At 41.7% G+C, this 26,733-nt stretch overlaps 1 protein-coding gene across 2 annotated transcripts; it reads left to right on the forward strand.

Annotated features, from left to right (window-relative positions):
- The first annotated feature begins 276 nt into the window (after positions 1-276).
- Positions 277-25,021, forward strand: LRP2BP (LRP2 binding protein). Of its 2 annotated transcripts, XM_067551963.1 has the most exons (9): positions 277-345; positions 589-725; positions 8,106-8,218; positions 11,658-11,771; positions 17,418-17,560; positions 17,642-17,747; positions 18,303-18,526; positions 22,507-22,672; positions 24,492-25,021. In XM_067551963.1, exons 1-9 carry the CDS (start codon positions 281-283, stop codon positions 24,555-24,557), a joined length of 1,134 nt encoding a protein of 377 aa, XP_067408064.1. In that variant the 5' UTR covers positions 277-280; the 3' UTR covers positions 24,558-25,021. The 2 variants fall into 2 exon arrangements, with proteins under 2 accessions (XP_067408064.1, XP_067408065.1); XM_067551964.1 differs by lacking the exons at positions 277-345; positions 8,106-8,218.
- The last annotated feature ends 1,712 nt before the right edge of the window (positions 25,022-26,733 follow it).

Raw genomic sequence — 26,733 nt, forward strand, 5'->3', positions numbered from 1 at the left:
GGGCAATCTGCCCTGCTCCGAGCCGAGCCTAGGTTTGGGGCGAGGACAGGGCAGAGCCGCGAGCGAGCGGGGTCCGACCCCAGGAAACCCCGCTGGCGCCGGGCCCCCACCCACGCCTGGCTCCTGCCCACCCCGCCCGTCCAGCATCCGCCCGCGCCGGCAGCTCAGCATCACCAGGGGGCGCGCGGGGGCTTCCAGCGGCGGCAAGGCACGAGGCGCTCGCGCGCGGCCACCCGAGCGATAATCGTTGCCTGGCAACGGGAAGCGGCCAAAGGGAGTCATGGGGAGGCGCGTGGGGAGCCGGGCGGGCGGCGGCCGGGATGGGCCCCGGCGGCGGCGGACACAGTGAGTCACACACGGGGCGGCCGGGCGCGGCCCCCTGCACGCTGCGACCGAGCCGGGCCCCGCCCGGGGACACGGGGCTCCGAGGGGGTCCCAGCGCGCGGCCGCGACTGGCGGGTGCCGCGGCGAGACCCCCGCTGCGGCGGGCGGGGTGGGGGGGAGCGCAGGGCGGGTGTGAGGGCGGCGCCCGGGCGCGCGGGGCAGAGTGACCCGCCGGCAGAGTTACCGGGGCCCGTTCTGTTGCAGAGGCGGCGCAGCTGAGGGCGAGATGAAGCTGAGCAGCCAGGGGCTGCCCGGGACGTGCAGCTCCGAGACTGTCCTGCAGACCATCTCCGGGAGCCTCAGCGACTCCGAGCTGAACAGGCAGCAAGGGGCGGAGAGAGGTAACCGCCAGCGCCCCCCGCCCCTCTCCTACTGGAGCTGCCCCTCCAGGGAGAGCGCCGGCCCCTCCTGCTTTGCCCTGGGGCTGGGCGCTCCTAGATCAGCAGATGACCAGGGCCCCCGCGGGCAGCTGCTGTACCAGGGTCCATCCAGCCCACAGCTGGCCACGGAGGGCTGGAAGTCTGGACTCCTGAAGTTTGATCCTCACAGCAAATCTGCACTTAAAACGTCCAGCAGGACAGCTATATGGGTACAGCTGGGCTGCTGTAAGAGCGCTTGTGTAGCCGCTTTATGTAGACAGGGGGAGAGCTTTTCTAGCAACATCATAAAACCACTTAAACAAGGGGCTATAGCTATATCAGTGGGACAGGGCTGACATAACCGCTGTCCATACTAGCACTTGGGCTGGCAAAACTTATGTGGCTCAGGAGGTTGTTTTTTCAGTTAGGGCTGCTCTACACTAGAGACTTTTGTTGACCAAAGTCAGCTTTTTGTGCCAAAACAGTGGTGGTTTACACACTGCAATCACCTCCACCTCTGCCAACCCAAGTCTCCTGATTTTGCAGCAAAATAAAATCACCTCGATGAGAGGCATAGAGCTTTTTGCACCAAACTTTTAGCGACAAAGTGTCAATGTAAACACTGTGCTTGGTTCTGTCATGGTAAATGGCCTTCAGGAAGTGTCCCACAATGCCCATCCTGATCCCTCTGGCCCTCAGTTTGAACTCCACTGCCCTGCAGCCAACTGCTGTTTCCCCTTTAAAGTCCTGGGATTTTTTGAAATTTCACTTCCTGCTTTGTTGGCATGGAGAGCTTGCATCTCATCTTCCCAAACGACCATGGCAGCACCACGCACCAAATGCTCTTCCACTTGGAGCACATTGAGGCTTCTAGATCTAATCAGCATTTGGGGAAAGGAAGCAGTGCAGTCCCAGCTCTGCTCCAGCCAAAGGAACTTAGATACATAATGGTGGAGAAGGGCTATGAACAGAACTCACTGCAGTGCCATGCGAAAATCGGTTAGAGAGTCAAACCGTCACTCTGGTACAGAGCCAAAGACCTGCCGCTTCTACAAGGAGCTGGAAGCCATTCTCAGTGACGACCCCACTTCCATTGCCAAAGGACCCTTGGCTACCTCCGCGGGCCTGGAGGCAGTGGACACCGACACAACCCCGATGAAGAAGTCATGGATGAGGAGGTTGAGTTGGAGGACGATGCAGAACAAGGGACTGGGTCATTTGCTGACATGGGGAGCTAGGAACGTTTGAGCCATTTCCAGCCCTCCAGCTTTGGCATGCAGGATGCAGGAGAGGGGAACTGATGCTGCTTGATTACATGAGGTACAGCTGTCCTTTGCTTTGTTGCATTATACAGCTAGTTGAAGGGATAGAAACGCACAAGAGTAGCTGTGTTTGCATGTGCTTCCCATTCCCCTGTGCAACTAGGCAGTGCAGCGGAGAAGTGTTGTTAATGCACATTGAGATTACATGGCAATCCTCTAGAGAGATCTCTAGGAAACTTTCCTGGAGGTACTCGCCAATTCTCTGCCGGAGGTTCCTTGGCAGAGCTGCTTTGTTTCTTCCCCCTGTGCCAACTGGCAGTCACTTGTGCAGGGACCAAACCAGCACACAGGCAAGCAGCATAGGGACCCAGTTTGAAACTGCTCGCATGGAGGAGATGCATCTTAGCATCCCTGCTTACTTTCAGGAGTGAGATATCCACTTTTATGGCTCTCGCCTTTTGAAAATGGTGGCGCAATTTGAAATTTTATCCCTATCTACCTGCATTAGTACCCCAAACAACTACCCAGAACCTTTTCCCCAGCTTTGTGTGTCCCCTCTCCCCAGGCACAACTCACCATACCCTGGTTGCTTGTTGAGCTGTGCGCTTGCCAGGGGACAGTGAGAAAGGTGTATTTTACAGTAAATAAACATCAGTGCTGTTATTGCACTCACAATAATGTTTCTATTCACTGTTGTGCTTCTACAGATGTGCCCTTGATGGGAAAACCCTCCACACCTGCTGAGCGCCTGTGGCTGCTAAGAAAACCACCATAGAGGAGATGTTCCAAGAACATAGAGGAGGAAAAAAAAAGAAAAAAGGGTATGGAGACACACTGTGTCCGAAAATCAAAAAATTGATAGACAGGAAAGGAGGAAAAACCAAGAGTGAGTGATAGCAGATCACCAATGCATGGTAAAAGCCATGGAGGAGCAAATGGAGATGCTAGGGTCACTCATAACACTGCAGATGAATTCATCCAGAACGATAGCTAAACTTATACCCAACTGTCACAGTTCACAGTGCCCCTCACTGCTTTCTCCCCTCCAGCCCAGCTTTTTGTGTGTGTTGTAAATAATTGTTATTTAATAAAGACATACTCTGTGAAGAATAAGTTATCTTTATTTGTCTCTTGCACACAGTGGTTGCACCTCAAATTGATACACAGTGCAAGCTAGATAGCAGTCATAGCATGGCACAGTGCTTTTTACAAAGACACCTTATTGGGGCTTATTGTCAAAGCAGTTCCTCAAAGCCTCCCTGATTCGACTGGCCCCCCCATTGTGCCCCTCTAATAGCCCTGACATCTGGTTGTTCATATTCAGCTGCAAGGCAATCCACCTCTGTGCTCCACCCAGGGGGAAACTTTTCACCCTTCATAATTATTATGGAGCACACAGCAGGCAGCTATAACCATGGAAATATTTTCCTCATTTAGGTCTAACCGGCATAAAGGAATCACCAGCAACCTTTTAATCTGCCAAACACACATTCAACAGTCATTCGGCACCTGCTCAACCTGTTATTGAAGCGCTCCTTGCTGCTATCCAGATTACCCATATAAGGCTTCATGAGCTATGGCAGTAAGGGGTAGGCTGGGTCTCCCAGGATCACTAGGGCATTTCAACATCCCCCAGTATAATATTTTGGTCTGGAAAGAAAGTCCCTGCTTGCAGCTTCCTGTACAGGCCTGTTTTCCTGAAGATGCATGTGTCATACACCTTCCATGACCAATCTGTGTTGATGTCAGTGACATGCCAATGATGAGCCACAAGGGCCTGCAGTGCCATAGAGAAGTACTCCTTTTTATTGATGTATTCCGTCACAAGATGGTCCAGGGCCAAAATTGGGATATGCTTGCCATCTATTGCCTCGCCACAGTCAGGGAATCCCATCATTTCAAAGCCATCCACTATCTCATGTACATTTCCAAGACTCTCAATCCTTCGTAGCAGAATGCAATTAATAGCCCTGCACACTTGTGACAACACAGCTCCAATGGTGAACATCCCGACTCCAAACTGATTAGCAACCAACCGGTAGCAGTCTGGAGTTGCAAGCCTCCATACGGCGAGTGCCACATGCTTCTCCACCAAAGGGGCAGCTCTCATTCTGGTGGACTTGCACCACAGGGCAATGGTGAGCTCCTTACAGAGTTCCATAAAGGTGGCTTAGCACATTTGAAAGTTCTGCAGCCACTGTTCATCATCCCAGACCTGCATAATGATGCGATCCCACCACTCAGTGCTTGTTTCATGCGCCCGAAAGCATTAATCCAATGTTCTTTGTTTGCATGGCACACAGCAGGTCAAGCACCTCGGATTCCAGTTCCGATTGGGAGCTCATGATATACTGCATGACCAGCTGTGATGTGTTCTGAACACTGACGACAACACTCGGTGCTCTAGCATTTACTGGAGAGCAGTGCAGGATCCATCCTTTCAGATAGAGATGGTGGCGCTCAGGAAATTGGGGCCATTGAAAAATGCCATGAAAAGCAGTCGGAAACCCATGGAATGACAGGACGGAAATCACTGCATCATGGGATGTTGAGCCCGCACTACCCATGATGAACTGTGATCCTCTCCGCCTTCCTACAACCTCTAGTGGCACAAGGTGGCGAGTTGCACAGTGGGATAGCTGCCCACAGTGCAGTGCTCTCACTGTCAATGCTAGAGCACCAAGTATAGATGCACTTTGGAGACACAATAAGTGCTGTGTGGACAGGCACAAGCATTGTAATTACATCACTTTTTGATAATCGCTGTAACTTGCATCGACAAAACTTTCTAGTGTAGACAAGGTCCCAGACTTCCCCCCACATCCGTGTAGACAGTGCTATGTCGACAGGAGAGCTTCTCCCACTGACATAGCTCGCAGAGGTGGAGGAATTATGTTGTCTGGAGAGCGCTCTCCCGTTGCATAAAGCATCTTCACCAGATGTGCTACAGCGGCACAGCTGCACTGATGTAGTGCTTCTACTGTAGATCTGCCCTAAAGCGCTACAGCGGTGATTTCACTTTGATTTCATCACCTAGGCCATGTCTATACTACCACTTATATCAGCAAAATTTATGTAGCTCAGAAGTGTGAAAAAAACACACCCCAAGTGACATAAGTTTCACTGGCATAAGTGGCAGTGTAAAGAGCGCTATGGTGGTGGGAGAGCTTCTCTCATCAGCAATGCTACCTCTGTTTGTTGAGGTGGTTTTATTATGTTGACGGAGCTGCTGTAAGCTTGCTAGTGTAGACATGGCCTTCGAGTGTTGAGGAACTTGAGGCTTTATTGTCCGCAGAGATTAACTTCAACCAGTTGTACAGATTTATACATCCACCAGATTAATGTTGACTCAAGTGAAAGAGAAGTCAGTGGTAATATTCACAAAAGCAAAAAGTCACTCTCTATATAGTGCATACAAATAAATGACTTTGCAAGAACATTATGTAGGTTGCAAAGTCAAGTGCTCAAAAGTTAGGAAATACTAGGTTATGGTTGTCTGGATAACCTTTCTCGTCCCCCTTGTGTGTCTATTCCATGCACTTAATGAGGCAGGGGTCCTCTAGAAAAAACATTGTGCAATTATGTAATTAACTACTATCACTTAATGTATACACACAAGGGGCAAATTACATGGCAACTGTAAACTTGGCATTTCCTAACTTGAAAACATAGTTAATGTTGTTTTCAAACAGAGTTTTTAAATGTAATTTCTTAGGTTTTTGTTAATTTTTACCTTTTTCCTTTTTAAAAATGTACTACCATTCTGCAATATTTTCTGTTTTTTTCTCAAACTCTCAGTCTGGCCTTCATTTAAACTAAAAAAAAATTATAGACCTTATGATTGCAGAGAAAAGCCTGGTAACTTGAGTGTTGCCTGAAGGGCCAGAACCAATAAATCTAATACAAAGAACCCAAAGTGTATTACTTTTTAAAGTCTCATGATTTTTAAACCAATCTAAAAAATGTAAGTGTTTTTGAACACTTTTAGCTTGGCAATATTGGGGTGAGTTTGTTCCCCCTTTTTTACTTTAAATGCTTGCAGAAAATATAAAGGTTCTGGAAGAAGAAAAATGGAGCAGAATATTCAAGGGGAATAGAGCCATTTTTTCATTGTATGATCTTCCTATTTCTTTTTTCCCCCCTCCCTTTTCCTGTTCCAGTTTGATGTGGGCTCTCTTCTTCCCATTCCTATGCACATTAGCAAAAAGAAAAGGAGTAGCTAAGTTAACTGGATTGTTCTTGCTCCCTCCCATTTTTTGTTGTTTTCCTCCTGTTCTCTGATCCTACCAATTCTTCCATTTTCTGTTAAGTCAAAAATAGAGATTTCACCCTATAGTTAGTAAAGTGAAATGTAATTGATTAAAAGTTCAGTTTGTTCACAAAACGTTGCTATCACCAGAAAAAAATCTCACTCAATTGGAAAAATCCTAAAAGATGTTAATAAGCATATTGTGATTGAGATTTTATTAATAAAAATAATTCTTTGCACTTATGGAGCACCTGACAAATTCAAAATGCTTTTTAAACAGTCTCAAAACAACCCTGGTGTTCATCCTTTCCATATTAGACACAGCCTTGCACAGAAATGAAGTGACTTACCCAAGGATCATATAGCAAGTCAGTGGTGAACCTGGGGAGACCTGGGGTAAAATTTTCAAAAGCACCTAAATAACTTTGGCTCCTGAGGGTCAGTTTTTCAAAGGTATTTAGGCTCATGAAGATGCAGATAGTCACCTAGTGGGATTTTCAAAAATGCTCAAGCAGGTGGACACCTAATTCCTGTTGATTTATATAGGATTTAAGTGTGTAACTTGCTAGACTCTTGGCAGATCCCACTAATTGCATATCAGTATCTTTAAGTACACAAATACCTTTGAAAATCTGTCCCTTGAGTCTCATTTTCAAAGTGACTTTGGCCCAGATCCTCAAAAGATACATTGGCTGCAATGCTTACCCCTATGCAGCCTGCAGCCCAGTGGAGTTTTCAGCCTTGAGCTAAGCATCCCATACAATATATGGAGAGAGTTAGACCCTTAAAGAAGTGATTTTCAAAAGCCAGCCAGATGAGTGGGGAGCCACGTAAGGAAGCCAGGAGAGAAATGCTGAGGAGGGGACATATGCACATATGCAGCTGACCTGGTGCACCTGGCTGATTGGGTCAGAGATAGGCGCTTCCTTATGTTTCAGTTCCCCTGCCGCAGACCTCCTAGAGTAAGGCACCTAAACCAGGTCAGCCACTTAGGTAGCCTATGCCCTGGCATCTGAAACAATATGTCTCCTTCCTCTTCTTTTTCTCAGGTATTGTCTACACTAGCACTTATGCCAGCAAAACTTTTGTCATTCAGGGGTGTGAAAAACACACCCGAATGACATAAATTTTGTCAGCATAAGCATTAGTGTGGACAGTGCTATGTCAGTGGGAGACGCTCTCCCATCGACATAATGTGGCTACATAAATGCATTTACAGTGGCACAACTGTACCGATTCATCTGTGCCGCTGTAAGTTTTAAGTGTAAACTAACCTTCAGTCAGAATAATGTCCAGATCCTGCAAGCCATTGTAAATAGGTGGCCTGTGTGGAACCCCATACACCAGATTGCAAGCTCAGGGCCTACAATGATATTCCCTGATTTGGCTGCCAGTTTTGAAAGGAGTTTGTTGTATTTAAGTTCATTCAGATTTTCTGTTGTTTAGCTTAGATCTTAAATTGTTCTAAACATTAGCAATTCATGTTTACAGTATGGATAATGTTTTTATAAGGGAACTTGTTATTTGTATTATGGTTTTCCACCAGCTGAGATCAGGTTCCCATCACACAAATACATATAGCATTTTTATGGCAAAGTGAATTGTTTTATAATGGTTTAATTATTTTTATTGTAGATTTTTTCCCCTCTGGTATCAAGCAGTGATCGATCTGTTTTAGCTGAATCTATGGAGCATTCAATAAAAAGGGAACATCTTAATTATGTCTGTCAGGGTAAAAAAAAGAGAACTATTATAACTTCAACATGATAGTGTACTTACAATATTGTTGTGTTTAGACATGTACCTATACAGATAGATAGATATCTAAACACAACACATTTTTTTTTTCAGGGAACTATAGTCATTCAGCTTTGTTTGCAAGGGCAGAGGAGTTGTTGGCGAAGAGGATAATAGATGGAGATCCTCTGGCATATTTTCTACAAGGGCAGCTGTACTTTGAAGAGGTTGTACTTTACTATTTATTTTTTAGAAAATTTTATAAAACTGATACTTTTCAATACAATTTCCACATGGAAAAGGAGGTAACACTAATAAATGTTACAAAAGGAGATACATACAAAGTGAAATAAGTAAAAAAATACAAAAATCCTAATCAAACCAGAATTATGGTGCAACTGTGGGAAGCATGCTTCTCTGAGAAAGAATGAGATTCAGAGGGGCAAAGTGGAGAAGGAGGAAGAAAGATGAAGTTACAGATACAGTATTATTTCATATACTCTCAAATTTGATAAATTGGACTCAGTGCTGCTGACTGCACAGAGATGCCAATGAGAGGGGTGTGTGCTTGGTTCCCCTCTTGGAGAAAAGCACCTAAATCCAGGCTACAAGGAGTCTATTTCTTCTTAGCAATCCATGAACAAACCAGCTCCTGGACTCAGGCAGCTTAGGCACTATGGCATTTTTTGTTTCACACAAAATGGCTGGAGGAGAAGGCACTGGTTCCCACCTTATAACTTTTAGCCCAATGGTTAGGGCACTCACCTGGATTTGGGAGACCCAGGTTCAACTCCCACCCTCTCTGCTGAGGCAGGAGGGTTTGAGAATTTGATCGGGGTCCCCTACGTCTAGGAGAGTTCTTTAGTCACTGAGCAATGGCATATTCTGTTTGGGGGAGGAGCAGTTCCCTCCATCCCAACTATTGTAACTGTTTGACTGTGGATAAATGATGAGTGATTGGACCCTAGATCTCCCAGGTGGGTGCCTTGACCACTGGCCTACACTCTCCTTTCCCTTCCCCCTGCCCTCCTAGTGCAATAGCATCAACAGGAGAGACTGAGGGAGCCTCACATCAGAATATCACATATCTCAGTGGTCAGAGCACTCTCCTGAGAGATAGGAGACCCCTGTTCAAATATTTTCTTCCCCTCTGGCAGAAAGGGGGGAATTGAAAGGAGGTCTCCCACATTCCAGGTGACTGCTCTAACTGGCCTAAATGTTATAATGTAGGCACCACTACCACCTCCTCCTCCCTTGGCCAATTTTGAACAGGTCCAGATCTGGTAGGTGACCTCAGCATGCCTACTGAATTGCACCCCTCACACAACTTAGGTGGCCAAATATCTCTCTTCCCCCCATTTGTGAATCACTCTGCAGCTTTGGTGACACATAGGTGTCCAGCTGCCTGTGCTGAGGCAGCAGTGTGTATGCACAGAGGCAGAACCATAGGTGCCTAGGGAACTTTTACCCTGATAATAGAGGCAGCAACTGAGCTTAGGCACCTTAGGTACTTTAAACTTATACCGACTTCCCTAGGTGACTCTGGGTGATATCAGTCTCCTGAGGATAATGCAGGCAGAAAGGAAAGATTTGCTGCAAGCATTGGGGTACAAGCCTGGCTCTTATGCTGCAATGCTGTGTTCCGTGATGATGCCTGCTCATTTAATACTGTGGCGGAAGAAATAAGGCTGCCCTTCCCAGAAACCTTCTGCAAAGGTTAACAGATTACCTACATGAAAGTTTCCTTGAGATATCCACAGAGGATTCTCGGAACATACCTCTGCACATAAATAATCTGTTCTGGGAATAACCGTCCACTGAAGTTTGCCATTACCCAGAAAGACCATCCCCTCAAAAACACAATCTCCTTTTAAGAAACTGAACTGGGGACATAACCGCAAAAATAAGATTTGCCACACACACTCACCACATGTGCTTTCCCCGGCATCTCGATCAGTCTTGCTGTCCTGTGTGTGGCTGGGCTGCTCTAGGTAATGAACAGGTCCTGGCTCTCAGGGAAAATGGATACCCTGTTCTCATACTCATCCTCCTCATCCACAAAGTCCTCATTTGTCCTGGACAGGGATACTTCATAGGTATCGATGCTGTGTGGTGGCACAGTAGTGGGGTCACCGCCAAGAATCGCATGCAGCTCCTCGTGAAAGTGGCATGTTTTGGGCGCAGAGCCAGAATGGTTGTTAGCTTCCCTAGTTTTCTGATAAGCCTGCCTCAGCTCTTTAATCTTAACGCAACACTGCTGCGCATCCTTGTTGTGTCCCTTCTCCAACATGCCGCGAGGTAGCTTCTTGTAGATATCTAAATTTCTTTTGCTGGCTCTGAGCTGAGCCAGAACAGATTCTTCACTCCCCAGACCAATGAGATCCAAGACCTCTAATCAACTCCAAGCTGGAGCACATTTGGGCCGTGCAATTGCCATGAGCAATTCAGCTACAAAGCTCTTTCCACTCTGTGCAAACCAGAAATGGGAATTTAAAATTTCCTGGGGCTTATGGGGAGGAGCTAGTTCCTGTTTACATGGCCATGTTACAGTAGAGTGCGAATGTCCAGAGCGGTCACATGGGATACCTCCCGGAGGCCAATGGCATCTATTTACGTTGCACTTTGCCTACACTGATGGAAATTTGACCCATGGAATTTGACTTCAGTGCTACGCCACTTGCGGAGGTGGTTTTTTTAGGTTGACTATTACCACGCTTTAGATCGGCGGAACTTACGTCCCAGTGGAGATGCATACTTTAGGGGGTCGATGTAAGCAGTGTTACACATTTGTGGTAGTGGAGACAAAGCCTTAGGCTATGTCTGCGCTAACACTTTTGTCAGGAAAACTTTAGTTGGTCAGGGGGTTTGAAAAAAAAAACAAAACCCCACCCCTGACCGACGTAAGTTTTGCCGACAGAAGTGCCGCTGTGAAGATGCTCTCTCGCCATCATAGCTACTGCTGCTCATTGTGGGTGGGTTAATTACACCGATGATAGAGCTGTGCTGGTGTAAGGTCTCTATTGTAGCCATAGCCTTAGTCTTGGTGTGAGATCAGACTCTTAGGCCCCAATTTAGCAAAGTATTTGAGCATTTTTATCTCTATTTGGCAAAACACAAACACATGCTTAACTTTGAACATGTGTTTAGGTCCCACTGAAATCAATGATTTAAAAATTAATGTGATTTAAGTGGATGCTTAAAATTAAGTGCTTAAATGCTTTCTGGAATAAGGATGGACAGCTGAATAGGGAGATTAATTAGGAAGAAAAAAAGGATATCAGAAAATATCTACATATTTTTCTTGTTTCTGTTGTGGCAGTAGCTCCTTGGATTACAAATAGTCGCATCTTTGGGCAGTGTGGCAAACAGAGATGTATCATGTGCTAATTCTTTTTTGTGTACATACATATGCATGCACACACACATGGTTGGAAGTCCTAAGTGGTTCTTTCTGATTAAATATTTTCTGACGTTGACCTAGTCAATGACCTTTTTTTAACTGTTTAAAAAGACTTTTTTGTTCCTTTCAGCCTTTCAAATGCTATATGATTTTTCTCATGTTCACTGAGCAAATACTGTAATTTAAAAATAAATTATATGAAGAGTTAATTTGTTATATATACTCTAATGTTTAATTTTAAGTACTTGATTCCTCGTCTCCTTCAGGGATGGTATGAAGAAGCACTTACACAATTTGAGAAAATCAAGGAGACGGATTTTCAAGCTATGTATCAGTTGGGAGTAATATATTATGATGGATTGGGGACCAAAGACGACCCAGTAAGTCATGATCCAGCTGTCTATATTTAGTTTTTCTTCTAATCTTACTAGATAGTCCCTTACATAACTTTCCTTATTTAATACAACTTAAAAAATTAAAACAGTACAATGTATTATCAAAGTGAAGCTCCAGTCCTGCAATTTATTCCATGCAGACAGAGCCTTGTGTGCTCAGGTGTAGGCCCATTAATGAGTTGCGTTAGGGATCCAGGTTAAAAATTTCCTCATAAAATCTTTTCCCTTGAACAGTATTGTTTTAATACATTTGCAACTCAGGGTATTAGTCCTTTGCCCATGAGGACAGAGACTTTAGGTATGTCTACACTGCTGGCTCCTTGGGGTCGATGCAGCAGGATCAACTGAGTGGGCCGTGAAGACCCACTCATTCGATCCCGGAAGTGCTCTCCATTAATTCTCCACCTCCCAGAAAGAACTAAGGCTGCGTGACTGGAGGGCATCTCCCGTCGATGCAGCGCAGTGAAGATGCTATGGTACGGCAACGGAAGTAAGTTGACAGGAGATATGCAAGCTACATTATGTAGCATTTGTACACTTCTGTGTATTTATACAGCGCCTAACACAGTGGGGCCCTGGTTCATGACTGGGGCTCTGAGATGCTGTTTTAATACAAATAAATAATAATAATTCTAAAAAAATCTCTCTTCCGCCGCTAGAGGGCAGGAATATTATTAAACTGCACAATAACCAAAGGATTACATTGGATTTTTCTCTCTCTCAGAAACAGTCTAATAGGTAAAACAATAAAATAAATGTAACATAACTCTGTTGCTAATTCTCTGCCAATGATGTGTGTCCTGAGGCCTTTTATCCTTTTGATCAAAGAATAGTGACCATTAACACTTCTCTAATACTTATGTGGTTCTGGGAGTGTGTTACAAGTCAGTGTATGGATTTGGAAAGGTGAGAGTCCTCTTCATGATTCCTCTCTCTCCAAAAACTTCAGTCAGGGATTGCATCAAAGAAAAACCTGTAAAAATTACTATTTAATGTATTTATTGGTTAAACTTCATATTCAATACCAAGTCAACAAGAGAAGTAGTGTCTCTTCTTTAAAACCCCAAGTCCTACAAATGGCTTTGTACAGAGACCACTATGTGCACAGAAAGCCCTGCTGACGTCAGTGGAGCTCTGCATAGGCACAGGGGTTTGTTCAAATAGAGCCAGTTGCAGGATCAGGATTTAAGGCTATCATTCAAATTGGTACCTAGTTAGAAGTGTTTTTCTGTCTAGTCCTCTGGGTGGACGAGGGCAAGAAGAATAATTGGATACTAGTATTATGTAGAGTGCCTGTGAACTCTTCAACTCTAGAGTATTATCCTGTAACAAACTATGGTCTGAAATTAGGAATTACTACACAAATTGGCTACAGATTATCAGAATTTTTAAACAAGGAATACAAAAATAAAAAGGAAAACCCAATTTCTATAAATTGACATTTAGGCATGGACCAGAAGATAGTCCATTAATAAGGCCCTACTTGAATTGCAGGATGATTGTCAAATAATTGAGTTGTGGACAAGATATGGAAAAATCACAGAAAAGTAATAATGAACTTTTATTAATTGCAGTGATTTGGAAAAGCCAGAGAAGACCTATTTGTTTAAGAAAAATTTCCTGGAACAATATAAACACACAAATATTATGTTATGCCAGCTAATTTTTTTGATAACCAGACATTTTGTTGCAACTATATTACAGTCATTAATGTTTGGGGCTGACAACAGGCTCCCCACCGTGCGCACGGCTGACAGCATGACCCCGGCCACTATCAGCTTGGATAAATGATGGTCTACTGTACTAATGGGGGAAAAGGTGTGAGTTGCAAACCTCAAAATGTTTGCAAAATTGTGGACTGTGCGAAGTAAGCTAATTAAAATAAAAATTGTGGTAGGAGCCTAATATCGCAAATTAAGTAGGGCCTTATCCATTAAACTATAAAAGTTCCATTGGATTATTACCATTCAGTGTTAGACATGGTCCTGTCCAGCCTCTGAATCATCATCTTGCTCCTCTTTCTTTTGTATTGTATTAGTATTTGCATAAAGGCACCATATAAAGGAATCTTATTTGTTTTATTTACACAAGTAGTCCCATGGGATTTAACCCAGTGCAGAGCATTCTTGAAGTCCCTGAGCCAGATACTACAAATTTTTACCCACACTAGTAACTTTATGCTTATGAATAGTCCCACTGATTTCAGTTGCACTACTAAAAGGCATAAAATTACTCAAATGAAGGATCAGGGTCTTAGTAGGGAGAGAATGACATCTCTAATCCTAAATTTTCTGGTGATTGGATTATATTAAAATTTGACAGAAAACAATGCATATTTTGGAGATGTATCAGATAGCAAAAGTGATGTTGTAATATTGTAAGTGAAACTGAAAATGCTTTTTTCTCCTCAACTGTATTTTTATATTTGCTTCATCTTAAAATTGAAGCATCTTAATTTTTAACCCCTTTTCATAATAATCCCAAGAAGTATCCCAAGAGACTAAAAATGTCAGTTCTAGTAGCATTTAAGTAAACAAATATGCCCTACTACTATCGCAACCATTTTACTTACTTTGGCACTTTAAAAATGCATGTTTCTTGTTTTGCTTTGTTCTTTTCCTGCAGTGAGCTAGAAGAGCAAGTTAAATGTATGACCTTTCATATTGTCAACCACAAATGTATTCATAACACCTAAAGATAGACGTTGACAATTTTTATGCTGCTATTACCACAGCAGAACTTAATTCCATAGTTATATTTGCAGTTTCCTAGTTTAATATCAGGAGCTTTACAACCATTTATAGCTTAGAGCTGTATACATCTAGATTTAGGATTAAGAAGTAAGGCATAAAAGAATCACACAGGAATGACACTGATGCATGTCTGCAGTTGCATTCACTACAAAAGCAATATTCAGTCATTCATATCCATGTCTTCTTCATGATGATCATCCCCATTTACTTTGGATTCTCTTGCTGAATCTCCACTTCCCTTGTTTAAGCACAATTATATTATCATCCTTGAAGATATGAAGGCCCAGATCTATTAGCCCCCAGAGGTTCTTAACAGAATCAGGATTTTGTTGTACTAGTCACAGTAAAAGCGCATAGACCAGGACCTGCCCCAAAGGGTTTGCAATCTAAATAGAAAAGACATTAAGGAATGCAATATGCAATCAGAGTGATGGTTAAAAAATGTTGTTTGTTCCACGTTAACTTGGTCTTGCTTTATGTGTGGTATAGAAGCAAGGGAGACAGTGGGAGGAATGAGTTACTAAAATCATGGGAATAGAAGAAAGGGATGGGTTACTGAGGAGCATAAACATGCAGGCACAGGGATATGGGGAAAGGGAAGAATGGAAAGAGGAGGAATCGAAGGGTGGAGAGAAGAAGGGAGGGCTGGGAAAATGTGGCTGGCAGTGGAGGTACTGAGGGAGAAGGGTAGAGGAAACTGCCAATGAGCAAGAAGAAAGAATGATACTGCTTTTATTGCTCAGAGAGATAGAGACAATGTTGCTTTTTCTCAGCTTTCTGTTTTTGTTAGTGTTTTGCCTGAGTTAGATCCCTTATGGCAGTGGTGATCATCGGTTCCAGATCACTGTACCGCTTTCAGGAGTCTGATTTGTCTTGCGTACCCCCAAGTTTCACCTCACTTAAAAACTACTTGTTTACAAAATCAGACATAAAAATACAAAAGGATCACAGCACCCTTATTAAAAATGGCTTACTTTCTCATTTTTACCATATAATTATAAAATAAATCAATTGGAATGTAAATATTGTACTTACGTTTCAGTGTTTAGTACATAGAGCAATATAAACAAGTCGTTGTCTATATGAAATTTAAATTTGTACTGACTTCGCTAGTGCTTATTATGTAATCTGTTGTAAAACTAGGCAAATAGCTAAATGAGTTGATGTACTTCCTGGAAGATCTCTGCGTGCCCCCCAGGGTATGCGTTCTCCTGGTTGAGAACCACTGCATATGTTATATTTTGGAATAAACTTCAGGACTGGCTTTCTTTGGCTCTTTATACTTTGTAATGTGAGTAGTGAAAAGGGGCTGGCCTTCCTTTTAACGGTGGATTATTTATACGCACTTTTTTAATACTTACATGTGGTATTGACTATTAAATTCTTATAATACTAACATTTCCCAACTGCCTGTGAAGTGAATGCTTAGGATGATGTACTGTGCAGCTGCTGACAGCCAAGACTGACTCAGCTGTTCTTTTCCAGCGTACCATGACATAATATTTTTTCAACATTGCTCTGGGAGATTGTTATTGAGGACACTACAGCTATGTTTTGATATGACATAGTTATGCCAAAGCATGTACTTCCATTAACCTCACTTTGTGACTTAAGAAACTATGTTATAGAAAAATTATAAAAAAGTTAAAAATTGGAAAATTTAATACATTAAAAATTGTCCTAAATCTAATGCAAGTACAAGTCCTTTAAACATTAAAAATTTTGTAACAATTATTTGTTTTTCTTACTCAGAAGTGTGTTTGTAAGAGAATTTAACACATGAGAAATATGCCTGTTTGAGAACTCTGGGAGTCCTCCATTAACCCACAGCACGGGTTCAGGTTGAGGGGCAGTGACAGCATAAGTTTCCATATACTGTCCTGCCAGTACACCTCAACACTTTCCTGGAGGCACCAACTTTGGAGATGAAAGAGTAGTTCAGTCTTCTTCTTTCATGAAACTAATAAGTGTGCCAGTTAGGGAGATACAATTTTATAATGTGAACTGTGACCTCCAAATTCATTTCAGAGGCATGAAACACCATAAGGTAGTTAGTGGTAACTTTTGCATTTGAATTTGTAACTTCAATATGAAAAGCTCCATTATCTTACCATCAGTCTCCTAAGCCATCCAGCCCCACAAGTATCATCATTATATTTTGATGCAGTTTCCTAGATTGGCAGCTGATCTTTATATAAATGCTTAGCTTGATTAGATATACTGTAGGTACAGAAGACATATTGGTTGTTAAATATTACAGTAAACCAATAGTGCAGCCATTACAGATTTTAAGAGTGTAACATTAATGGCAAAAGACGGGCTCAAACCTCTGATGCCTAGATAGTGAAACAAAGATGGAGCTACCATTTAGCCAAGGAATTCAGGAGTGTGTAGTGTTGTTTGTGCAAAATTTGGTACAACAGAATAAATTAGTTTTGTTCAGTGCTCCTGTTGTATAAGGAATGGCTTTGATTTCACAAAACAACTATAACATTGTGAAACTTTTTTAGCTGCTTGGTGTGGATTTTGAATGCTGGTCCTCAGTGGGTACAATGAAAACTAGAGCAAGGAGTTATGATGTGTCATCTTTATCAAACTGACGTTCCTCATGATATCAGTTATTAGACAAGTAGTTTAACTTTCTCACAAAAAATGAGCATACTGAAAATTAGTGTTTGCTTTTTTAAAAAAAAATATTTAAAATGTAAAAATGAGACTCTGCACTATCTTAACTGATCACATCCATACTTTTTAACGTTTAGGAAGTTTTAAAGCTGAAAAGTTCTTTGTGTATAATATGTAATTTACTTTACCTGGAATTTTAATTGTTGTCCTTTTTACCTTCAGAATTTATTATTAAAATCTGTTTCTCTCAAAGGAAAAAGGAGTGGAGTACATGAAAAAAATAATCAATTCTAACTCCCCTAAAGCAAGACATTTAAAATACGCTGCTGCATACAATCTTGGACGAGCTTATTTTGAAGGATGTGGTGTTAACCATTCAGATAAAGAGGCTGAAAGGTAATTTGAGCTCATAATTTCTCCATGATTTGTAAGATACTATGTTGTAATGTTACTTTTACTTCCTCCCTATTCTTTTAGGCTGTGGATTATTGCTGCAGATCATGGGAATCCAAAAGCAAGTGTAAAGGCTCAAAGTACTCTAGGAATGTTTTATTCTACATCAAATCCAAAAGATCTTAAAAAGGTAATGCTGATTTCTGCCTTTTCTGTATCATGCTGCAATGCCCAGATTAATTCTGGATCTGTGAAGAGTTCCAGAAAGAGACTGTTATAGTTTATTTATAACACTATACACTCTATTACTTCTAGACTTTTTCACTCATTTAGGCCCAAATTGATACATATCCAGAAAGAAAATCTCTTTACACTGGTAGTCAAGATTTTCTAATGCAACACTAATTATTAGGAAGTGGGAGCATCAGATCTGAAACTCAAGAATCAACATTATGAAGTGGGATTAAGATTTATAGTTCTTGGTACGTTTAAGAGACAACCAACTGTTGTGGTGGGGCACAGAACTACATGAGTAAAGGAAACAAGTTTAAGTCCTGGAATGGCTCATGCAGATACCTCTCTCAGGCTGCTAGACAGAAGCGCTTTAAAGAAAACAGACACTATGCAAGACAGTTAGGCTATAATCTAGATCAGGGAATGTCTATTTTTACCAGAAACAAGGGTTATGGAAGTATTAAAAATATTTGTTGAAATAAATGACAAGAACTTTGTGGCTGTTCTATAGGCATTTTTCTGGCATTCAGAAGCTTGTGGCAATGGAAGTCTGGAGTCACAGGGCATACTTGGTGTTATGTATCTCTATGGTCAAGGTATATGTCAAAATACAAAGGCTGCTTTGGAGTGCCTGAAGGAAGCAGCAGAACGTGGAAATGTCTATGCTCAAGGCCATCTTGTGGAGTATTACTACAAAAGAAAATGTTATACAAAAGCTGCTGCATTTGCCAGAAGGTGAATTAATTTTAGTTTAGTTATTAGAATTCTTGACTTAAGATCATAGAAGTTAAAGATAAAAACAATTCTATTAGATCAAGTTCATGCTCATGCCAATCAAGCACATATTCCCCTACCAGAGATCTATCAGATTTAACTGCCATACTTGATCTTTAAAAAATGAATGACAAAATAGACAAAATTGAGATCCTAATCATTACAAAGTCTTCCATTATTCAATTCAGCTCTGTCCTCCTTGATCACAGGGAAGCAGAAATAATCACTGGAGAAGAAACTGAGTTTGAAGAATCAAAACAAGATTGTGCATTAAGAAGTATTACCATTTCTCTAAGTTCTTTTGAGTACATTTTAACTCAAGTACATAAAGGATGGGATGGGAGTGTGTACCCTGTGTCTGAGCTTTAGGGTATAATGTAAATGATGTAGGATGTAATGTAAAAAATATCCAGTCTGTATCAACTCCATACTCAATATCTTGTCTCGGTGCTGCCAAAGCTTCATGCAGTAGATAAGCAGAACAACAAAGAGAGACCTGCTTTGTGATTTAATCAGTCATTTCTCATAACCAACATGTTTACCAAACTACATACAAGACATGCCTAGAAATGGCTTCATATATAGAGATGGACAAATAAAGGACTTGAGCAACTTCTCCCCACCATCCCAAATCTAATGTGAACTTTCTTATGAGTTTCTGAAGTGTTTGGATAAGGGTTTGACTCTTGTTTCCCTCCAGAAAATGACAAGTGCTGTTCTCCAATTTCAGTTTCCAGCTGGCCAAAATCCTTTCAGAATATTAAAATGGCCCTAACGGAGTTCCAACCATTGCCCAGGTAGCCATCCATTTACTTGTCAACAGTGTGTGGCTCCCCACATTTCCAACACCTTAGATATTTCTTCTGGGAGCAGGGAAAGAAAATCCCAATGGCTGCCTGTTCTTCCTCAGTCAGATTTCTTTAGGAGGGGCTAGGTTGTCCATATCCACCATTCTGTATCTTTAGTGGCCAGCAGATCTATTCCACTTTCACTCAATCTCCTCACTAACATCAATCTTTTAGGCAGCACTTTATTGTCTCCTTTTTCCCCAGGAGTAGGTAATCTAAGAGTTCCTATGGATCCCACTGCTTATTCACCTGGAACTTCTAAGCTTTCAAGTGGCGGTACTTTACAGTACACCATTATAATGTGTTCTCAATTCAGAAATACTGCTTTACTTCTCCATGTAAACATGATAAGGTGCAATCAAAGAATTTGCCATGCCATAATGGTTTAGGTTCAATAAGGCGTTCTGGTCGAGCCAAGGCCAAGTTGACTGACTGATGTGTTGTTTACACAGTGGGCGAAATCCAGAACACAATGAAGAGGAGAATTATATTTTACAATTTCTATATAACCAAATGTACCATTATAAACCCTCAGATATGGTGTTTGTTAGCAATACCCTACATTACAGATTCAACTTATCAGTTAGATCATTCAGTTTCTGAAGGAAAAAGAGAGACAGGCAGAGAGACTCTACAAGCTATATATACAAACCTCATCCTTCATGTGGTAAAAATGCATCCATTTATGATGATGCTGTACAGGGTCTAAGCAACAAAGAACAAAAAGATGCTGCTGAGAAGGATTACATAGAACTAGGATTGGGAGGATTTCAAGATTTGGATTTCAGGTTCAAGTTCTGACAGTCCAGAAATTGAGATATTTAGCCAAACACACCCTATTTTTATTCATCATTGAACCCACAAAAATCATGGTGGTCCTCAGCCTGGGCTTCTCTTCTTTCACATGCAGTGTAGATAGAATGGTAGCCTCCACTGGCCATATCAATCAGTTGGAGTTTGTCCACTAACCATTGTGGTCCAGCAGGCTATTCTGACAACTAAAGTGCAGCTCGTTAGCTTTAGTCATCTTTTCACAAAGAAGCAGAAGTAGGTTATAGCCATAACTTCTGAAGCAAAATGTATGGTCATTGTGATCAAAGCAATCCCATCTCATTGACACTGTAGATGTTCTTGGGCCAGAAGTCTGCCAGTAATGTAAGCAACTGTCACATCAGGCATCAATATCTTCTTTTCTCCTGTCCCTGCGCAGTCTCATGTTCCTTTTGTACACCAATTTGCTGCACTATATAAAACAGATATACTACTTTTGTAACACCCAAGTCAGTACGACCCAATTGCCCTGCAGATCTGGGCCATTTATTTAATAAGATCATGGCAAACTTCCCCTTTGCATCATTCCCAACAATCTGAAAGAGAGCTCTGTTTTATCCACTTATTTTCAGTAACATCTCAGGATCAGGCCTTGTGTTTGGAATTGGGCTTGGCCATGCGGATACTGTAGCCTTGAAGAATTGTCTTCCTATTCTGTATAGCTCTTTTAAAACTGTGCTTATCACCATGGTATCTTATTTAACAGTCACTAGTCCTTTGCCTACTCATGCTGATGAAGGTATCTTCACTTGGTATTATTTGCATCAATATTCTATTATATTTTGAAAGGGAAGACAAAATACATTCTCTGTTTTTTCTTATCAGAGGACATGAAATATAAGTGGCAAGAGCCAGGCCATTGCTTGATACAAGTTTAATTTTTAATGAGTCGCAACATCTCGTTGTATCTGTTATTTGCTAAAGATGATCACATTAGGTGGAAGAACATTACTGCAGACACATGCAAGTGATTTGTAGAGGATTAAACAGAATCAGATTAACTGATAGTGATTTATAGGGTATGTCCATAGGCTTAATTTAATTTAACTTTTATATTTTAAAACAAAACTGAGTAAGTTTCTCCTTCCTTTTTCTACCAAGGCTGGAACTCAGGATTTGTATTTTCCCTGCAACAATTTGACAGCGCTAATATCTAACACTGCAGGAAAAAGAATCTTTGCTAGGTAGATAGAAGTAGTGCTAGCCTTTTGTATATTTTAAGTGATAAATGTATTTAAAGACACAAACTTAAAAAAAAAATCACATCTTCATCTGAAAATTTTATAGCTAATATTGTATTTTACATGTAACCCTTAGTTTTCTGTAACACTTTCTTCATTTCAGTATGTTTTACTTTGTGCATTTAACAGCTCTTTGCAAGTGGTCAGTTGCACTTCCCGACATCACTCTCACACAGTATTTGGGGACCTTATGTGCATGCTCTTCCCCCGGCCCTTTAAGAGGGTGTTTATCAGTAACAGCAAAGCCAATATTGAGGAGACACCAGGCAGATATATATAATAAAAATCATGAGAGTGCATGCATCAGGCAATACTATTTAAGAAGAGCTGTTTCAAATTTAAGCCTTCAAAAGTCAGTTAAAAGAATTCTCAAAATCCCTTTGAGTGTACTAGCAAAACATGACTAACGGAACTCCAGTTCATTAAAGGTTAATAATGTCAGTTGGGGAACCCCAGAAGATGATGGTTTTAAGCATCCAAAGTCTTCTTTACCTGAAGTTTTCAGGTGTTCCCCATGATTTTCAGATAACAGGATATTGGTTAACCCACGTTAATGATTTGGAATAATACCTATTTTAAAAAAAATGTAAAGCTTTGCCATTCACTCAAGTATTACATTAATTTCCAGTAAACTTGTAACATTTTGACAGAAAAACAATTTGTGTGAAACGCAATTAGTGCAATTGTGGTGAAAATGACCAAAGTGATTATGTATTTGCTCAATATTTAAATATTGTGATGATGTTATCAATATTGAATAATAGAATTAAACTAATTATTATGCTGAATCAAGTTACTCAAAACAGGAGAATCATGTTCACTGCTTAAGTCTGTATGTACATTTCAACCTGTTTTGCTAGAGATGCTGTAAGTTCATAGCATTATCAACAGAATTCCCATCGTAACTGAAACTGGGCACAAAGTGCATGCTTTGACACTGTCTCTTCACTGTTCATAAAGCTGATTCCTATCAAAGCTTGAAATACCCATCTCTAACCTTATGTTGTAAATTTTACTACAGGATTGCAGAAAACGATAACATTGATATGTTAGCAAAGATAACCGATTGCCTTCCTGTATACATAGCCAAAGGGGTTGCTATGGCTACTTTCTACTTTGCTAGATGTCTCCAGCTTGGCCTAGGCATACAACAAGATCAAGCTGCAGCTAAAAATTATTATTCTAGGGTAAGCATGGGGAGGCTTTACAAATTAATGTATGTAGTATAAGAGGAGTGATATTTTGAATTTAAGTTCTTAAACTTGCTGTGTAGTTTCATAAAGGCTCCAACAATATTTACATTTACTATTTATATCTATTACATATAAATATTCTGTATTTCAAAAAATATTAAAGTAAATCCTCTCAAACTACTCAGAATAACCTTGCAGGTAATTTATTTTGGTAGCAAGTAAAATTTCTTATTGTAATCAACACAACAAAGGGCAGGTGAGTAAACCTGTGCCTGGGCTTGTAATCTCATGACAATTTTCCCAAGATGGTTAAAGTGATAAATATAACTGATTTTGTTACTCCATTGTTTGTAATTCCCTCTGAAACTCAAAAGCAGAACTTATTTCTCTGATTATGTGCAAACCTTGATGCCTTTAAATCCCACCATTCTCTACTGATACTTGAAAAAATCATGACTACTTTTTTCTTTTACTTATCTGTACTGTCTCACTTATATTAGCTCAGCTTTGGGGCTCGTGTTGATTAGCCAAGTGCTGCTGCACGGAGACAACACTGTAGGTCCTAAATACAAAAAAGATGCCCCTTTTAAACGAGAATGAAATAAGGTTGTTTTTTTTCAAAATGGATTTAGTATGTGGATGTTATTCACTATATTAGTATTGTAGTACCACCTAAAAGTCACAATCAGGATTGGAAACTGATTGTGCTACATGTAGGCAATGTACAAACATACAGGAAGACACAATCCATGTCTCTAAATGGCTTACAATTTAATTGTATTAGAGGGCTAGTCAAATTTGGGGACAAGAATAGTACTAGTGTCCAGTTTTGTAAAATCCAAATAAGTGGTAATTATGCAGGAATTAAATTACTAACAAACTGAACATGTTAGGTGTGGCTCCTTTCTCACTGAAGTCAAACAGGATTGTAGAACAGGTGTTAGAATTCTTTCAATTATTTCCTTCTGTGAAAGCAGCTACACTTAAAAAAAACCCCTGCTGTTTTAAAAAAAATGAAGCGAAAAGCAGTTTTAAAGCATGGTCACTATCTGTCCACAGAATAGGTACATCAGGGCAACATCAGTGCAAGCTTTCTCACATTGGCCCTCACTGTTTCACACCTACTCTAGAGTGACCATTTCAAGTGAAAAAGTATTTCAGTCTCCTTGCATACTCAGTGCACGTCATCTCTGTTCAGATTGCCAGCAAGGGTGCCAAATGAAAAGATGGGCATGCAGTTACTCACCTCATTTCTCACTACAGAGCCATCAGGTAGTAACAACTTCCAGTCATTAGTGGCTTGCAGCAGATTTGAGCCAATGACCTAGAAGTAAAAGGCCCTGTATCCCAATGGCAGTTTTTTGCAGCATGTATTCCCTGGGGGACAGTGATTGGCATCATCTATTTCTTTTAGCTTTGTGGTTGGAAGCCATTTTGTAATTTAATTGTATACTTATCCTCATTTAAAGTGAAACGTACCCAATTTGCCTGTTGTTCTATATGTGCTCAACATAGATATTAGACCTGTTTAAACCAGGTCCACATTTGGCCCACTCAGTTTTGCAATGGAGATAAAAAAGAGAAGAGAGGGATCACAGAGGATATATGAACAGATCATAGCACTGAGGAGAAACTGAACTGGATTTAGGAAGCCTCCACCAGAAAACTGATTTACTTTTATGGCTTAGTATCAGCTTAAGTTTTGATAATTAGCATTTATATAGTCTGTTACATTTGCAGTGTACTGTACAAACTAAGTTAGATTCCAATTTTGGCTGTAAAATATAACTCATTACTCTCTTTGTTTTCAAAGGCATGCCTTCTGGATCCTGATGTAGCTTCTGACCTTGAATTGGCAGCTAATCATGGGAGAATTTAGAACATTTCACATTTAGGCAAATTCCAGCAGTTTCCAGTCTTGTAGGTTTCACATAGGAGGCCATGTTTATCCTTAGCAGCTAGACAGATAACCACCTATTTCTTTGCTTTTCAACTTTCTATAAATCATGTGAATTATGCAATTTTTGTTGTTTTTAACAAAGAACATTTTGCTGACAGTGATTTTTTGTTCACCACCTGTACTTTACTTACACATTGTAGAGGCAGATTATCTTCCCTTTTTTCATTATATGGAGGCTTAATCATCATGAACTGGGCACTTTACTGGCACAATCCACCTGCATTTATTACGTCAACTCTGCTCTAGATGCTATACAAATCAAGCTAAAATCAACTTGTTAAAAAATCATTGTTAATGTCAATTTCCTTTATTTACAAAAACTAAAGATGTAGAGTCAGCAAAATCTTAGGATTTCTGAAATACTTGTGCTTAAAAAGAAAGTGTCCCCTTTTCATATACATTCTATTTACATATATCATACATTTCAATAAAATATTCTGTAGGAGGGTAATAATTGAAGGTGTGTGCTTTCCTTTACATTTAAATCTTTTTCCTATGTACTTTGCCTTTTACCATATCACTGAAATGCAACAACTGTCTCAGAGATTAGATTTAGCTGGTAGCAGTATAGGGTTGGAAACTGGCATGGATGGTAGATACTTAGTTTACAGTGTAGACCACACCAACCTCCAGTACTGGGAAATCCTATTGACAGAAACTAATTATAAAAAAAATCTACACCTATGCTAGTGCAATGTTAGTGTACATATCTCAAGACTATGACTATTCTTCTTAATCCTTATCCATATTAGATTTTTAGCTATTCCCTACCAATAAAAACTGACATCTCAACAGGCCCCCAAAATAGCCATAAACTACACCGAGTAGCAGTATTACACTGAATCTTCCCCCGAATGAGACTCACTGACTCCTAGATTATAGTTCTTAGAGTGCTTGCTCATGTCCATTGCACTGTAGGTGTGTGCACGCCTCCGTTCATGGCTATTGGAACTTTTTTCCCCTTAGCAGATCCAGTAGGGCCGGCTCTGATGCCCCCTGGAGTCCTGCGCACATGCCGCAGTATATGAGGCGCTGCCGGCCCTATGCCCCCTCAGTTCCTTCTTTCCTCCCAGTACGGTTACTGGAACTGCCTGCGCTTGCTTAATTCCCCGTGTTTTAAACTTTAAACAAGGATTTTTTGTGTTAATTAGTTAGATTAATAACTGTTGTAGTGGTAGTTAGAGATAGTCTAGCTCAGACTTTACCGGGAGCAGGTAGGCTCCGGTGTCATGGCTTCAAGCCACGTGCTTTTGGCGGGAAGACCTTCCCGCTAAGTGGCTCCCACTACCTGAAGCGTGGGGGGGGGCAGCCCTTCATGAGAAGAGAACGGATCGATGAGGCTTTCAGACCCCGGAAAACCCGCCTGAAAGCCTGGCTCATGGAGCCCCCAAGCCGGGTCCGAGCCAACCTGCTTCACCACAGTATCCAGCATGCCCCGGTGCAGAGGGCACTGTCGGCACCGACCTGACTCGGCACCGCGAAGACGGAGTGTGGATACTCCTCCGCACCGTCTGAGCAGGCGGGGTGGAGCACCTACCAGCACCGTCTACTTCGGTGGCCGAAGGGTGGCAAGAGCCTTGTTGGCCTTGCATACGCCACCATCACCCATGCCTCCACGAGAGAGAAGGGGCTGGCATTATGGGGAAGCCCGCTTTGGGACCCCCTGAATGGCTCTGGAGATCCCCGGTATGGGGAAGAAGATCTCCTGCAGACTGGTTTCCTAGGGTAGAAGTCATCCCAGGTCGCGGTCCCCTAGAAGTCATCCCAGGTCGCGGTCACCGGACCGACCTGCATCGAGGCGGTGAGCAAAGTCGCCCGCCCAACACCGGTCTCGATCCCCTGGCACCGAGTGAGGTCCATCCCACCGCTCCAGCAACAGAGTTCGCCCGCAAGGATGTGGCACTGATCCTGGTCACTGGAGACAATCTCAGTACCAAGGAATTCACCAGGCAATACAGGACCCGGTAACTGGAGACAGACGCAGCACCAAGGAGTTTGCCCCCCATGCCGAGACAACGCTGAACCCGGAGGCCGGAGACGGACTCGGCACCGAGGAGTTCGCCCCCCCGCACCGAGGCAAGCCCGGATGCCGGAG

The sequence above is a fragment of the Emydura macquarii genome, unplaced genomic scaffold (assembly GCF_026122565.2).
Source record: "Emydura macquarii macquarii isolate MOO-44397 ecotype Brisbane River unplaced genomic scaffold, CSIRO-AGI_Emac_v2 contig_1363, whole genome shotgun sequence".
In the NCBI taxonomy this organism is placed as follows: domain Eukaryota; kingdom Metazoa; phylum Chordata; order Testudines; family Chelidae; genus Emydura; species Emydura macquarii.